Source organism: Eubalaena glacialis, chromosome 1, assembly GCF_028564815.1.
Source record: "Eubalaena glacialis isolate mEubGla1 chromosome 1, mEubGla1.1.hap2.+ XY, whole genome shotgun sequence".
Classification (NCBI taxonomy): Eukaryota; Metazoa; Chordata; class Mammalia; order Artiodactyla; family Balaenidae; genus Eubalaena; species Eubalaena glacialis.
In genome coordinates, this window is record NC_083716.1 from 84,575,140 (window position 1) to 84,588,717 (window position 13,578).

Below are 13,578 nucleotides of genomic sequence, written 5' to 3' on the forward strand. Positions count from 1 at the left end.
TTTGCCAAGACAACTGGATTTCATATATTTGCACTGAAAACACGCACAAAATAAATGCCTCTTCTTTCCTCAAAGAGGATTATGCCTCATGATTAAAGACAGGTAACCATTGAAATTCTTTCAGATAATCTGGAATGAAATGTCACTTTTCTCTATTCTGGTTTCTCTCTGGGTGAAAGAACAAACAGAACTGTAAAAAGTTCAAAGTTCTTTTCTCAGCTTCTGCAAGCTTCATACTCTGTAGGTTGCCATATGTATTTGCGTTATGGAAGGCAAAGACTGTGATAAACATCATTCATGAGTCTGTCTGGTTTTTGTTTCTTCCATTTCATGGCATATCTGCTCTCAAGGTTCTCAAAAATCATTTAATCCAAGATCCTTTCCTAGACAACAATTCCAGAGATTGCTTGTTTTATGAGTCTCCAAAAGGCTATAATAATACTTAAAAGCAAGGGAGGAGGCAAAAGATATCTTTGAAAATTATATTTGAAGAAGGGAGAATGTAAATGGAATTAGCTATTCCAAGTGTTGAGAAATGTGACCGAGTTTAGGAGTTAGTTCACTTAAGTGCTAACTTTTCACTCAGATTACTCAAAACAGCATCTATTTCAAGTTGGATTTGTTGCCAAGCTAACCTTTTTTAAAGTACAGTAATATTTATATCTTTGTTGTAAAAATTCAAAACAGTGCAGAAAGAGTGAGAAATATCCAAACCATGAGGCCCTCACCCCTGGTCCCCCAGTCCTACTGCCCAGAGGGAACCACTTAAGATATTTTGTGGGGCTTCCGTAGTGGTGCAGTGGTTAAGAATCCGCCTGCCAATGCAGGGGACACGGGTTTGAGCCCTGGTCTGGAAAGATCCCACATGCCAAGGAGCAACTAGGCCCATGCGCCACAACTACTGAGCCTGCGCTCTAGAGCCCATGAGCCACAGCTACTGAGCCCACATGCCACAACTACTGAAGCCTAGAGCCTGTGCTCCGCAACAAGAGAAGCCACCACAATGAGAAACCCGTGCACCGCAACGAAGAGTAGCCCCCGCTCACTGCAACTAGAGAAAGCCAGCACACAGCAACATAGACCCAACGCAGCCAAAAATAAACAAATTAATTAAATTTTTAAAAAAAGATATTTTGTGTATCTTTGTAGACATTTTCACTGCATGTATTTCCTTAACACACACACACACACACACACACAGAATCATAATATACTCTCTGTTCTGTAATCTGACAATACATAGAGCAGATCAATAGCAAGTAAGCCATTGATAAGTTATTGTAGTGAGGTGGATTTTCTGCAGGGCTGCCAGTGTGTTGTCTTCATGGGCAGGAAAAAAAAAATTGTGAAGATGGGTGTGGAGGGTGCTAGGGCTTTGATGCCTCAGTCACTTTCTGAGCAACAGAAAATCATCATGGCTTCCCCTCTGCTCACTTAAAAACCCATGTACTGAACTACATGGCAGGGGCTGAGTTAGGCTCTGGGGACTCTGAGCCCAGTCAGAGAGGCATGGCCCTTGCCCTCATGGAGCTCTCAGTCTGCTCTCCTTACAAACCACTGTTCCCAGGAAAGCATCTGCTCATCAACTCATTCAAGCCAACCTTTACTGAGCACCTATCATGAACCAAGTGCTATTTTAGACACGACAAAGATGAACAAGGTTCCAAACCTACCCTTCAGGATCACAGTCTAATGGGGAGATAGATTATTGTTACCACAAGAGCACTGTGAAATATGCATGATGCTATTAAGGAGGTAGGATGAGGTGTCACTTCACTTAGCCCTGAGGGGGGGGGGAGGGGAGGGGAGGAGAGGGGAGGGTTGGGAAGCTTTCCTGAAGCCCGAGGGTGGAGTTGGGGTGAGGTAATTTCAGGTGGAGGGGACAATGCAAGCAGACACCTCCGTCAGGACATGTGGGGAAACTGCAGCATTTTAGGGCTGCTGGAGCGTGTGGAGCAGGGTCAGAACGTGGAGAGCTTTGCGCACGTCTGAGGACTTCGGGTATATGCGAGGCAATGGGGGGAAGGGGGGCTTGTTTAGGCAGAAGGATTGGGGTGGGCTTAAAGGATCAGAGAGCTCACTCTTACAGCTGTAGGAGGCTGGGAAACTAACCCAGAGACTGTGGCAGAGGGGTCAAGAGGAGAAATGACGAGACCCTAAGCCAGGCAGGGGTATTTAGTGGGTAAAACTATCTGGGTGTGAGAACAAATTGGATATGAAGTTTGAAAACAATGGGCGGGTTTCTGGGACTTCCCTGGTGGCGCTGTGGTTAAGAATCCGCCTGCCAATGCAGGGGACACGGGTTCGAGCCCTGGTCCAGGAAGATCCCACATGCTGCAGAGCAACAAAGCCCGTGCACCACAACTACTGAGCCTGCGCTCTAGAGCCCATGAGCCACAACTACTGAGCCCGTGTACCACAACTACTGAAGTCCACGCACCTAGAGCCCGTGCTCCACAAGAGAAGCCACCACAATGAGAAGCCCGCGCACCGCAACCAAGAGTAGCCCACGCTCGCTGCAACTAGTGAAAGCCTGTGCGCAGCAACGAAGACCCAACACAACCAAAAATAAAATATAATAAATAAATTTTTAAAAAGGGACTTCCCTGGTGGCGCAGTGGTTAAGAATCTGCTTGCCAATGCAGGGGACATGGGTTTGAGCCCTGGTCCAGGAAGATCTCACATGCCATGGAGCAACTAAGCCTGTGTGCCACAACTACTGAGCCTGCGCTCTAGAGCCCGCGAGCCACAACTACTGAAGCCTGCGCACCTAGAGCCCGTGCTCCGCAACAAGAGAAGCCACAGCAATGAGAAGCCCACACACCACAACGAAGAGTAGGCCCCGCTCGCCGCAACTAGAGAAAGCCCACGCAGAGCAATGAAAACCCAACACAGCCAAAAATAAATAAATAAAATAAAATAAATTTATTTAGGAAAAAAAAGGTCCGGTTTCAGGACAACTCCCAGGTTTAAAATGTTGGTAATTGGCTGATGGAAGTCTAGTCTGTCTGGAAGTCAGATTAAAAGATATTAAAAAAAAAATTTTACCTGGTACTCACCCCTCAGCATAAAAGCCTTTTTCTTATCTTAAAATAAACACTGGGACTTCCCTGGTGGTGCAGTGGTTAAGAATCCACCTGCCAATTCAGGGTACACAGGTTCAAGCCCTGGTCTGGGAAGATCCCACATGCTGCGGAGCAACTAAGCCCGTGCGCCACGACTACCAAGCCTGCGCTCTAGAGCCCACGAGCCACAACTACTGAAGCCCGTGCACCTAGAACCCGTGCTCCGCAACAAGAGAAGCCACCACAATGAGTAGCCCGTTCGCCGCAACTAGGGAAAGCCTACTCCAAGCAACGAAGACCCAACGCAGCCAAAAATAAATAAATAAATAAACTTATAAAGACTAAATAAATAACCACTCAATTCTACCTTCCCATCCCACCCTCTTAAGATAACCAAGTAACCTGCCTCTCCTCCTCCTGTCTTCAACCCAGCACAGCTAGTCCCCAAAACGCCCCTAAAACTGCTCTAGTGAGGGTCAACCGTGAGAGGGGTCCCGTTCCCAGAGCTCTCGGCAGCACCAGACTCCGTGGCCAGGCCTTCAACTCTCTCTTCCTTTGCTTTGCCTGACGTGGCCCCCTCTACCGGTCTCCTTTACCCCACACGGCGGCTCCTCCCTTGGCTTCCCCACCTCCCCGGTCCCTGGTCCTAGAATCAAGTTCCATCTTTTCTTCAGATTCTCCAGATGTGATCCCGTCTGCACCTCCACCTCCACGTGGAAGTCTTCCAGTTCTAACGCCATTCTTCCAAAATCCCAAAGTCAGGCGTCCAACTGCCGGTATTCAGCCACAGGAAACTTGTCCAGAGCTCCTTTCTCCTCCCCGCCTACATTCTCTGCCTGCGCCAACGGTGCCAGCAGCCATCATCCTCCAAAGCCCGGTATCTGGAGCCACGCTTAGCTCTGGCTGGACAGGGCACAGATGCTCCACTCTCTGTCCCCACCTTTGCACTGCTGTGCACTCTGTCCTTCCTTTCTTTAAAAAATACATTTGACACGCACAACACATTATCTACAAAGTCACCATCCCAGATTTTGGCTTATTATTCCCTTTTTCCTTTATTATTTTTATGTTTAATACATTACGTACAACATATTTAATACATACAGATTCTACGATATACATGAGTTATAAAGCATAATATAATAAACCATAAACCTACCATACAACCCAAGAACGAGAGAACATTACTAATAACTAGCAACTACCTATGTGTCCCTCTGTTATCCACTCCCTCTGTTTCCCTCTCAGAGGTAAGCAGTAGGCTAAATTTTGGTTTATCATTGTTTTGTTTTGTTTCTTACAGTATAGTTTTGCCATTTATGTATGCTTAGACAATGTACTCTTTGGTTTTGCTTGGTTTTGAGCTCAATAAAAATAGTCTCAACCATACCCTGGGACTTGCTTTTTTTTCTTAATATTTTCTGAGATTCATTCTTATTGTCAGGTATAGCTGTAGTTCACCTCTTGTCACTACAGAATAATATCCCTTAGTGTGAATATACCTAATTTACTTAAACATTCTCTTGTGGACAGAATGGCATTTCAGTTTTTCCAGTTATTAACTATTATGAAGATGTTACTATAAACATTTTTGTACACACCTGCTGGTACACAAATGCAAAAGTTTACTGGATACACAACTGGGAGGTGGAGTCATAAGCTAGATCCTAAAGTATGCAAATGTTCAACTCTGTGAGGTGTAGTTGTTTTCTAAAGCAGAGGTGCCTGTCTACACATCCACACAATGATGAGCTCACATTTAGCACCTGGTGCTGTCAGACTCCTTAATTTTACAAATCTTATGGATATAAATTGCAAGCTCATTGTGGTCTTAATTCATATCTCCAAGGTTTCTACTCATTTATAAACCCTATGTATTTCCTCTTCATGTGAAATGTCTTCTCAAGTTTCTTCTATTTTTCTTTTTTTTTTTGTGCTTTCTGATTTTTTTTTATTACTCAAAAAGGGTTCACTTTTAAATACAAAAGCTAAATAAAGCTTTCTGACTCTGTGCTTGTACTTTCAACACTTTCACAACAATTTTCTGCTCCTCAGTAAGGAAAGTGTGTTCGATCCTGTCACGGACACATTTAACACACATGGAACCACCATAGGCCCAGCTGACATGTTTTTTTGTTTTAGACGACCTCACAAGAACTTAAAGTCTCACAGTGCGAACTCCTTGAAGTCGGCCTGAGCACACGCCACAGGCGGATTTTGGTGTTTTCCTAACCTTCTTGGTATAAAGGTAAACAATTCTATTACCAGGGGTTCGGGACAGGCTGGTTTTGTTAGAGGCTTACTGTAGGACAGCCTACGATGGTATGTCAAACGCTGGACCCTCCTGAATGCTTCTAGATACCGTCCTCGGAAGAGGAAGGCTATTTTTCTGTTTTTTTAAAAAATAGGAATTCTCTATATGTTCTGCTTACTACACCTTTGCCAGTTAACTGTATCGTAAATGTCAAGTCTTGGTTTGTCTTTCCACTACACTAAATTGTTTGTTAGCTTAACTTAAGTGCTAGTTTTAATATATTTGATTTAATCATCTTTTCTTTTATGATTAGCATATATCTCAAGAGATTCTTTCCGGCCCTAAGGTTTTTTTCCATGCAAACATTTAAATATTTGCTTTTCATAATCAAGACCTTAATTTATTTGGAATTGACTGCTCGGTGAGGTGTGAGGCAGAAATCCATTTCATGGTTTTCCATAAGGATAACCGTTGTTCTAGCACTACTTATGGAGCCACCCTTCCTGCCCCCACTGACCTGCCATGCCACCTCATCACATCTCAAAGGGCAGCATATACGCCTGGGCTATTTCTCAGGCTCCCTAGCTCGTTGCACTGCTCAGAGCGCCTACCTCTGCACCACATACAACACAAACTCTGTAATAAAACTTACTGTCTTGTAAAAGGTCCCCTCAACCTCCTCATTATAGTCAGAAGCATCCAGCCATCTTAGTCCTTTGCTATTCCACAGACGTTTAGATATCTGCCTGTCACATCCAACAAAACCTCTGTTGGAATTTCTGCTGGAAATGGCATTGAATCTGTAGATGATTTTTGGGAGGTTTGATACCCTTACAACCTTCATGAACAAAGATACTGTAGTTCTTCATTTGTTTCTACCTTACTTCTTCACCTTTATCCTTCAAATCCTCAATCAAGACTTAACCTAAACACTGCCTGCCTCAAACATGTCTTTTACCTTCTCAACTAAAAGGAAGACAAGCGTGTCTTTCATGTGCAAGTTTTTTAGATAGCTGCAAGAGTCCAAGGAAAAGATGGGGTGGGTTTGAGGTTTCTTGCTGAGTACACTGAGAATTCGAGAAGAGTAAGATGATACCGGTTTGAGACACACTGAGTCTTTGGTGTGCTATGTGCGCTTCAGCACAGTGGAGCCTGGATAGGTTGCCCACTGAAACTGTATGACTAAGAAGGTAACTAGTGACAGGCTCATGAGGACCAGGCTTTAAATGGGCAGAGGAAGAGAAAACTACGAAAGTAGCTAAGAAATTACAAGAAACATGGAAGGTAAATCAGAAGAGTGAAGTCAAGGGGGAACCAGGGAAAGGAGATTTTTGAAGAAGTGGTCAGTATTGCCCAAACCCAGAGAAGAAAGATCACTGGAAAGGCCACGGGATCTAACAATTAAGAGGTCATTAATGACAGAAGAGATGGGTAAAACAAACAAACAACAACAACAACAAAAACTAACTTCACTGAGTTGAAGAGAGAATGGGAGGAGAAGGTGGTTGGCACAGAGTAGACACTCGGATATTTGTCGAGGACAAGCCTGAGAGAAATGGAAAGAGGGCAGACTCTTCTCTAAATGAGCTCAGCTGTGAATAGAGGGAGGCTGATGGCAGAATATCTCAGATGAGAAACAGGGCGCTGTAGGATCTGACCTCGACCACCATCCCACACACCAGCCTCCACGTTACAGACAGCAGAGTGCGGAAGGTCCCGAACAAGTGCTTCTTTAGGGGGAAAATATAAATGTGGGGTCCCTAATGGAAATGATGGGAGTGAGTGAGTGCATGTGAAAGCCACGGACGTCGATGACAAGGAGAGGCTCTGGACGTACCGGCAGAGACACAGAAAAGACCCCGGCTGCAGAATGGTCACCTTCCTGCCTTTGAGGTCACCTGACATAAACTAAGGTAGGGGTTTTCAAGCTATATTCTATGTTCTTTAATGAACATATAGGCACTCAAACTTGCACAAATTGTTTTTGTCTTTAGATAAAAGGCATCCATCATGGGATTAGATCAACAATACATTTAAGGAAGCCGTTCCATCACATAACTAGTTGAGAAAAGATATGGTACATACTTAATGAAACTGGGAGACTCTTAGCAACTGTAATTCAGATAAAATACATTAAAATATTTGGAGGGGGTTATTCTTTCTTAAAGAAGGATGTGCCAACACCTAGAATAACATACCTGCTATGGAAGAGAAAATAAGTCCTCCACCTGAGCATCTCGGGGAAAATGAGTTCCAGTCTCAATCTAGCACAGATTAAATGGACCTAAAGAAAGCATATAATTCTCTTCACTTTAAGGGCAAGTGATGCCTAAGCAGGCATGTTACTCTGCAGGTAAACATGTATATGCTACAGTTATGCAGGATTATCGTTTGCTAAGTTTTTTTTCCCCTTTCACCTGAATGTACCTGAGTGTATATTTGATATAACTGCTTTGGGGCAAGGCCAGCTTACATCACAAGGGGAGGGGGCACTGTCTCACAGAAAATGAGGGCTGATGGTGCCAATGACATAGACAGTAGCTTCTCTCTCCAGTCACTGTGTTCAATGGGGCTCTAATCCCAGAAAGGGTACCTAGTATATTCAACGCGGTCGCTCCCATATGCATTTCCCCAGTATCTTTTCACCTCCATTAATCTCTTATTCCCTTTCCATGAGCACCTACCCTGTGCTGAGCTCGGAGACCCCCTAGAGAGCTCTACAGAAGCTGCCATCTATCAAGCTCTCACTGTGTGCCGCAGCCCATGTTACCTGCCTACGTGCATCATCTCCTTTAATCCACACCTCATGCCTGTGAGAGAGGAGCTAGTCTCGCTGTCTCCACTTCACAGATGAGAAAATCGTGCTGATACTTCAGTCGCACAGCAAGGACGCGGCAAACCTGAAACGCGAATCTGGGTGTGTCTGACTTCAAAGCCCTGGTTCTTAACCATCTCCCCGCGATGACCACAAACAAGTCCACGCGCTGTTCCCATATCGTGTGAGTCTGGAGCTGGGGCAGCGCAGAAGAGGAAGAACTGAGTGGAGTGATGCTGCTCACCTATCCACGCTGCACGGACACGCGGCTGAGCCGAGAGCCTGCTCAGTTCTGGAAAACAACCCAAGGCTGTTAACTACCCTTAGTGGCCACTCTCTCTGCCCACCTCCTTTTTCCCCCCTCAGGGTGAGGGAATATGAGATCACGAGAGGACAAAATGCTTGGAGAACGTGACTGTATCTGACCTGCCAGGGCCAGCAGCAGCCTAAGTACCTCTGATAAGCCGGAGAGGGAGAGCATGCCTCCGGCCGCAGGGACTTCTGCAGGCGTCTAATCGAGGCTTCAGAAAAGGAGGTCTCGGGAGAGAGAGGTCTCGGGAGAGCAGAGCTTCTCCCCTGTGGGAGTAACTGCTCTAACCACTCAGATTAAAATGCCCCGTTGCTCACAGCGTCACTCTGCCACAGGGTCACATCCCCTTATTCAACTGACTTTCAGGCTTTTCTCTGAGAAAGAAGAAAGAAAGAAAGAAAAAAAAAAGAAAGAAATGGCCTCCTAGGTCTGGGGTAAACATGAAAAAAGCAAGTTGACTTGCTTTGAAATGCAAAAGACCTCCACCTCCGGCTTGTCCTAGTCCCTGAGGGACCGGGGACACCCCCGGAGTCTTGCTCACTGCTCTTCATTCAAAGTCCCCTGGAAAACAGCCGCTTGTTTTCCAAGAACTGTAGGAACACGCTGTTCGTCCACAAGGTCCCACCAAACGTCCACAACCTGGAGCGGCACAAAGGTCAACCAGATGCAGATGGGCTCGTGGCCGCTGCGCTGTTATTATTAAGGCACTTTTGACTGTGTTTCCTTGAGGAAACAAGTATAGACAAGGTTAAAAAAAAAAAAAAAAAAGTTAGTCTGTATCATATCCCAGAATGGGTCCCAGCCATTTCTCAACCTCGGCCACAGACATGTTCTTCCTCAAAGCATAATCCTCAATCTGCAAAAGATTAAAAGCAGTTTATTAAACCAAAATGATAAGACTTTTTGAACTCAAGTTTCCACAGCATTCGCCAAGATACATTAAGTACGTTTTATGTCTTTTGCCTTAATAGTAATCCACTGAGTTAAATGGAGACAGATATTTATCTATTCATCGAGGTGCCTTATTTTCTGGGCAGAAAAACAACATGTTGTAACTACCTCAGGCTGAGAGCCTGGCTGGGGTGTGTGTGTGGCAGGGGTGGGGGAGGGTTGGTCTCTGTGTAAACAGCAGGGCGAGAAATGGGGCAGTGGGCTGAAATCAAATCAAGACATAAACTGGAGTACATTTCTTCATCCTTTCCCTCTCATTTTATTCTCACTCACATGTAAAATAAAACAGGATTAACAGCTCCATTCAAAACAAGACAGGCATCTAGGGATGCCACACACAATGAAACAGCTAACCTACCTGATCCTTGGAAATTTTCCCCACGGCAAAATATCTGGACCTCAAATTGGAGAAGTAAAGGCCGGATACCGCTGAAGCAGGTGCCATGGCCAGCGATTCTGTTAACCTAATGCCTGGGGAGAGCAGCATGGGGAGAAACGCTCGTTTATTCAGTGCTGAGACAGGCCTGCCCAAGTGGTAGGCTCCCAGTAAATTCTTGTTTACAAGTGAATGAGAGTGAGCGTGTGCCTTCCAGGTGGACACGTGACACAGCATGAAAGATGTGAGCAGACTCGTCTAGCAAATTCCCGCCGAGGGGATGAACAAATTCAGGATGTGCAGATCTCCTCTAACCTGGGGGGAGAGGCCTGGAAAAGACTCTCTACATTCTTATCCCTGCCCTCCAAGATCAGCCATGGAGGCTACGCCTGGGCCTTCTAGACAAGGACTCCAATCGTGCAGATAGGGACACCCCCTGGACCTCCAAGCACACCTGTGAGGCCAAGGCCACTAGGGGAATGACAGCCAGCCAGGCCCCACTGAGGATGAGCCCCCACTGAGTCTATCTAGTCTATGCCATTCACTTTCTGGGCAAGGCAACGGAGCGACATAAAGGCTAGGTGATTTGCCAAAGATCGCCCAGCAGGCTTATGGCAGAAACGGGTCCCAAGGCCCCGTCTCGTGTCTCCTGGAGCCGGTGCCATCCCTGCCAGCCCAGATTCAAAGAGCCTCACAGCAATTCATGTCCATCTACATTCCTTTAACGTCTTCGGCGTGGATGGCACGCTTTTGACGAACTCCACTGGAAACTGCACTGTGTTCACAGTGGTGTAGAAGTAAAGAGAGAGGGAGCGGAAGGGAAGGGTGGGAATTCTGTGAGACGAGGGTCCAGAGACACTCCTAGAAGTGGTGGAACGAGAGAGCCACGTGAAATACGTTACTAAAGGTTACAAAGGTCACTCACTAGCGGAGAGACTGAAAACAGTAACACACGTGTAATAGGAAAATGGGGCAGGGGATGTACCAGCTGGTGTGAGTCAGCTAAGCTCCCATCTATTGTAGGTGAAGAGAAAATAATGAAAACTGATAAACCTGAAAATGGTGATGAAAGACCACTACTCAATAATAATTCTACGGGGCCTCCATGTGCACGAACTAAAATGAGTTTCTTTTCCTCCTGTTAAAATAATAACAATATGGAGGTGAAGAACTAGAGCACACTGCTGGAGGTGAGGAAGGATGGGGTCAGGGATCTCACTGTAAGCCTCTCCGTGGCTTCCACCCGCTCCCCCCATGCGCCTTCCCTTCGCTACCGTGTGTGTAACATGAGGCAGGATGCGCGCCTGCCCGGTGCTGACCTGTGTGTCGCTCCACGTCCGCCAGCCTCCACATGGTCAGCTTCTCGGTGTGGTCGGGCTGGCTGGGGTAGCCGGGCGCCGGCCGGATGCCCTCGTAGCGCAGCCTCCGCAGGTCGGCCACGGCCAGCTGCTCGCCGCCGCAGTAGCCCCACAGCTCCCTGCGGACCCGTGCGTGCAGCTCCTCGGCAAAGGCCTGGGGCGGAACACGCGGTCAGACGGAGGCGGGAGCCCTTCTCCCGCCCTCCCTCCTGCCCTCCGTCCCGCCCGCAAACGCACCTCCCTGACCGGACAGCAGGCGGGGGAACCGGCGAAAGGGATGGGCCGGGGGCTCAACTCATCTGTACTGTGTCATCAGCTGCTCTGCGGCTCGGTTCTGGCCTCAGCCCGGGCTCTCAAGGATCATATTCAATGATCCGAGGATCCGAGGCCCTTCAGACCTTTCCCTGACGCTCAGGCTACAGCTTATGGTGGCCAGAAGGAGGAGCGGGGACCATGACAGCAGCCAGCGACTCTGCTGTGAGCCTCGGGAAGAGGGGAGCGGCTCCCACAGCTTAGGCTGCCCCACCCCACAGAGGAAGATGAGGGATCTACAGGGGAGCCCAACATCAGAACGAGAAGCTCTGAAACAGAACCTGTTTGGCTTTTTGCAGGCTCCTCTGGAAAACATCAAATCACAAGCACAGGGCGACACCAGAACCAAGACAATGAAGTCAAGGCTCCACGGGCCACTCCAACTACAGCGTCGCTGAAGGCTACTCTGTGCCCAAAGATGAGGCGTGAGAGTGACTCGAAAATACAGGATTTAAGAGTATGTGTGCTGTTAGAGCCAAACACACACACACACACACACACACACACACACGCACACGTGCGCGCGCACTCTGGCCTCAGGGCACCGCGGCTCTACCTCGGCCAGCCGGTCGCCCAGCGCCTTGACCATGATGCTGCTGTAGTCGTCACACTCTTCCTCGTAGGCCTTGCTCAGCTCCTCCACCCCGAAGCAGGCGACGGCGAACAGACCCAGGTAGTCAGGGACGCCCGAGTGCAGAGGGGCGATGAAGTCCGAGAGGCAGAGGTAGGGGTCCGCGCTGGCAGAGTCCTTCTCGGCCTTGAAACGCAAGGAGTGGGCAGAGTGGCCATTAGCATGGAATTGGCACCAACACACAGAGAAGAGCAATCGAGCGCCTTCCAATGAACACAGCTTCAAATGGGGCTGCCTGTCTGTTTTGTTCACTGTTACATCCCCAGCACTTAGAAGAGTGCCTGATATGTAGTGAGTGTTCAATAAACATGTGTTGAATAAATAAATGGAACGAGAGTTTTAGAAAGATATGACATGAAATGACATACACAGTCGAGAAACCAGTTAACTCGCTCATTCACACACTGACCAAACATTTACTGAATGCCTACAGGAACTGGAACCCTAAATATTCATATAAAAAGGTTTTCTTTTCCTCCAAAAGTGTTTTCAATTCAAGACCCACATTAAATCCTAAAGTTATGTTCAAAAGGGGCCCACTAAGTGTGTAAGCCTCTACTTTGCATCGACAGAAGCAGTTCAACAAACGGCTAAGGTCAGCAACACAGGGCCACATGCTGTCCACCATGGGCGGTGGGTCAGGGGATGGCTAAGGACACTGCTGGGCTGGCCTGAAACCAATCAAAAAATTGAGCAGGATCTGCTTCTGGGGTTCTCTCCTCAGGCCAGGTGGCCATCCTCGCCTGCTTTCCATCTTCAGCTGATGACTGATTATCCCTGCTACTGAGCTGACAAATAAGGTCTTACACATACTTCGCAATCAACACATGTTTGCTGAGAAGGTAAATAACAAATGACTAATATTTACTGAGTGCTGACTGTGTGTCAGGCACTGGTCTTGGTGCTTTATACGAATTAACTAATCCAATCCTCTCAACAACCTTGTGAAGTAAGTGATACCACCAGCTCCATTTTATACAAGAAATCCGAGGCAGCGAGAGCTTGAAGAACTAGTTCAAGGTCACACAGTGGCAGGCCCATGGGTCTGATCCACAGCCAATGCTCTTGACCACTATACAACACTGCTTAGGACGGATCAATTAATGAGCAGTCAACCCAGAAGCTTCACAGCTATTTGCGTGCCAGCTCTGGAAACAAGTACAGTCTAATCGACACTGGGCAGAAAACAGTTAAGTGGCTGCAGACAAGAAGGTATTTGATAAAGGCACGTGGAAATGTCACAGAGCCAGGGCCAGCTATGCAGGGAGGAGCTGCCTTCCACTTGTACTCTGCCCATCAACTGTTCTTTGCTAACAAAAGCCAGAAGGAGATACAAAGTTTCCCAGCACCACAAGGAGAGACAGGTCACAGAGCCACACAGCTCTTTAAAATAGACAGCGATCAGAGCCACTCAGAACAGAAGACTCCCGGAGCACTGAGTCGCTGCAGCCGGAATTTTCCAGCGTACTAGAAAAAAGCACATCCTTAGAAACAGCTATCTGGGTA

At 47.2% G+C, this 13,578-nt stretch overlaps 1 protein-coding gene and 1 pseudogene across 1 annotated transcript in view; both read right to left on the reverse strand.

The window, feature by feature from the left end:
* Positions 1-5,038: 5,038 nt before the first annotated feature.
* On the reverse strand, positions 5,039-5,456 carry LOC133091302 (large ribosomal subunit protein eL34-like; annotated as a pseudogene).
* A 1,963-nt stretch (positions 5,457-7,419) lies between these two features.
* The window catches only part of MTR (5-methyltetrahydrofolate-homocysteine methyltransferase), a 603,339-nt gene continuing 597,180 nt past the window's right edge, over positions 7,420-13,578 (reverse strand). Inside the window, exons 30-34 of the mRNA XM_061198341.1 lie at positions 11,998-12,198; positions 11,091-11,283; positions 9,754-9,866; positions 8,931-9,300; positions 7,420-8,818 (exon numbers count right to left, since the gene is read on the reverse strand). Coding sequence (XP_061054324.1) covers positions 9,214-9,300; positions 9,754-9,866; positions 11,091-11,283; positions 11,998-12,198 — 594 coding nt within the window. The 3' untranslated portion in view covers positions 7,420-8,818; positions 8,931-9,213. The remainder of the gene's footprint in view (positions 8,819-8,930; positions 9,301-9,753; positions 9,867-11,090; positions 11,284-11,997; positions 12,199-13,578) is intronic.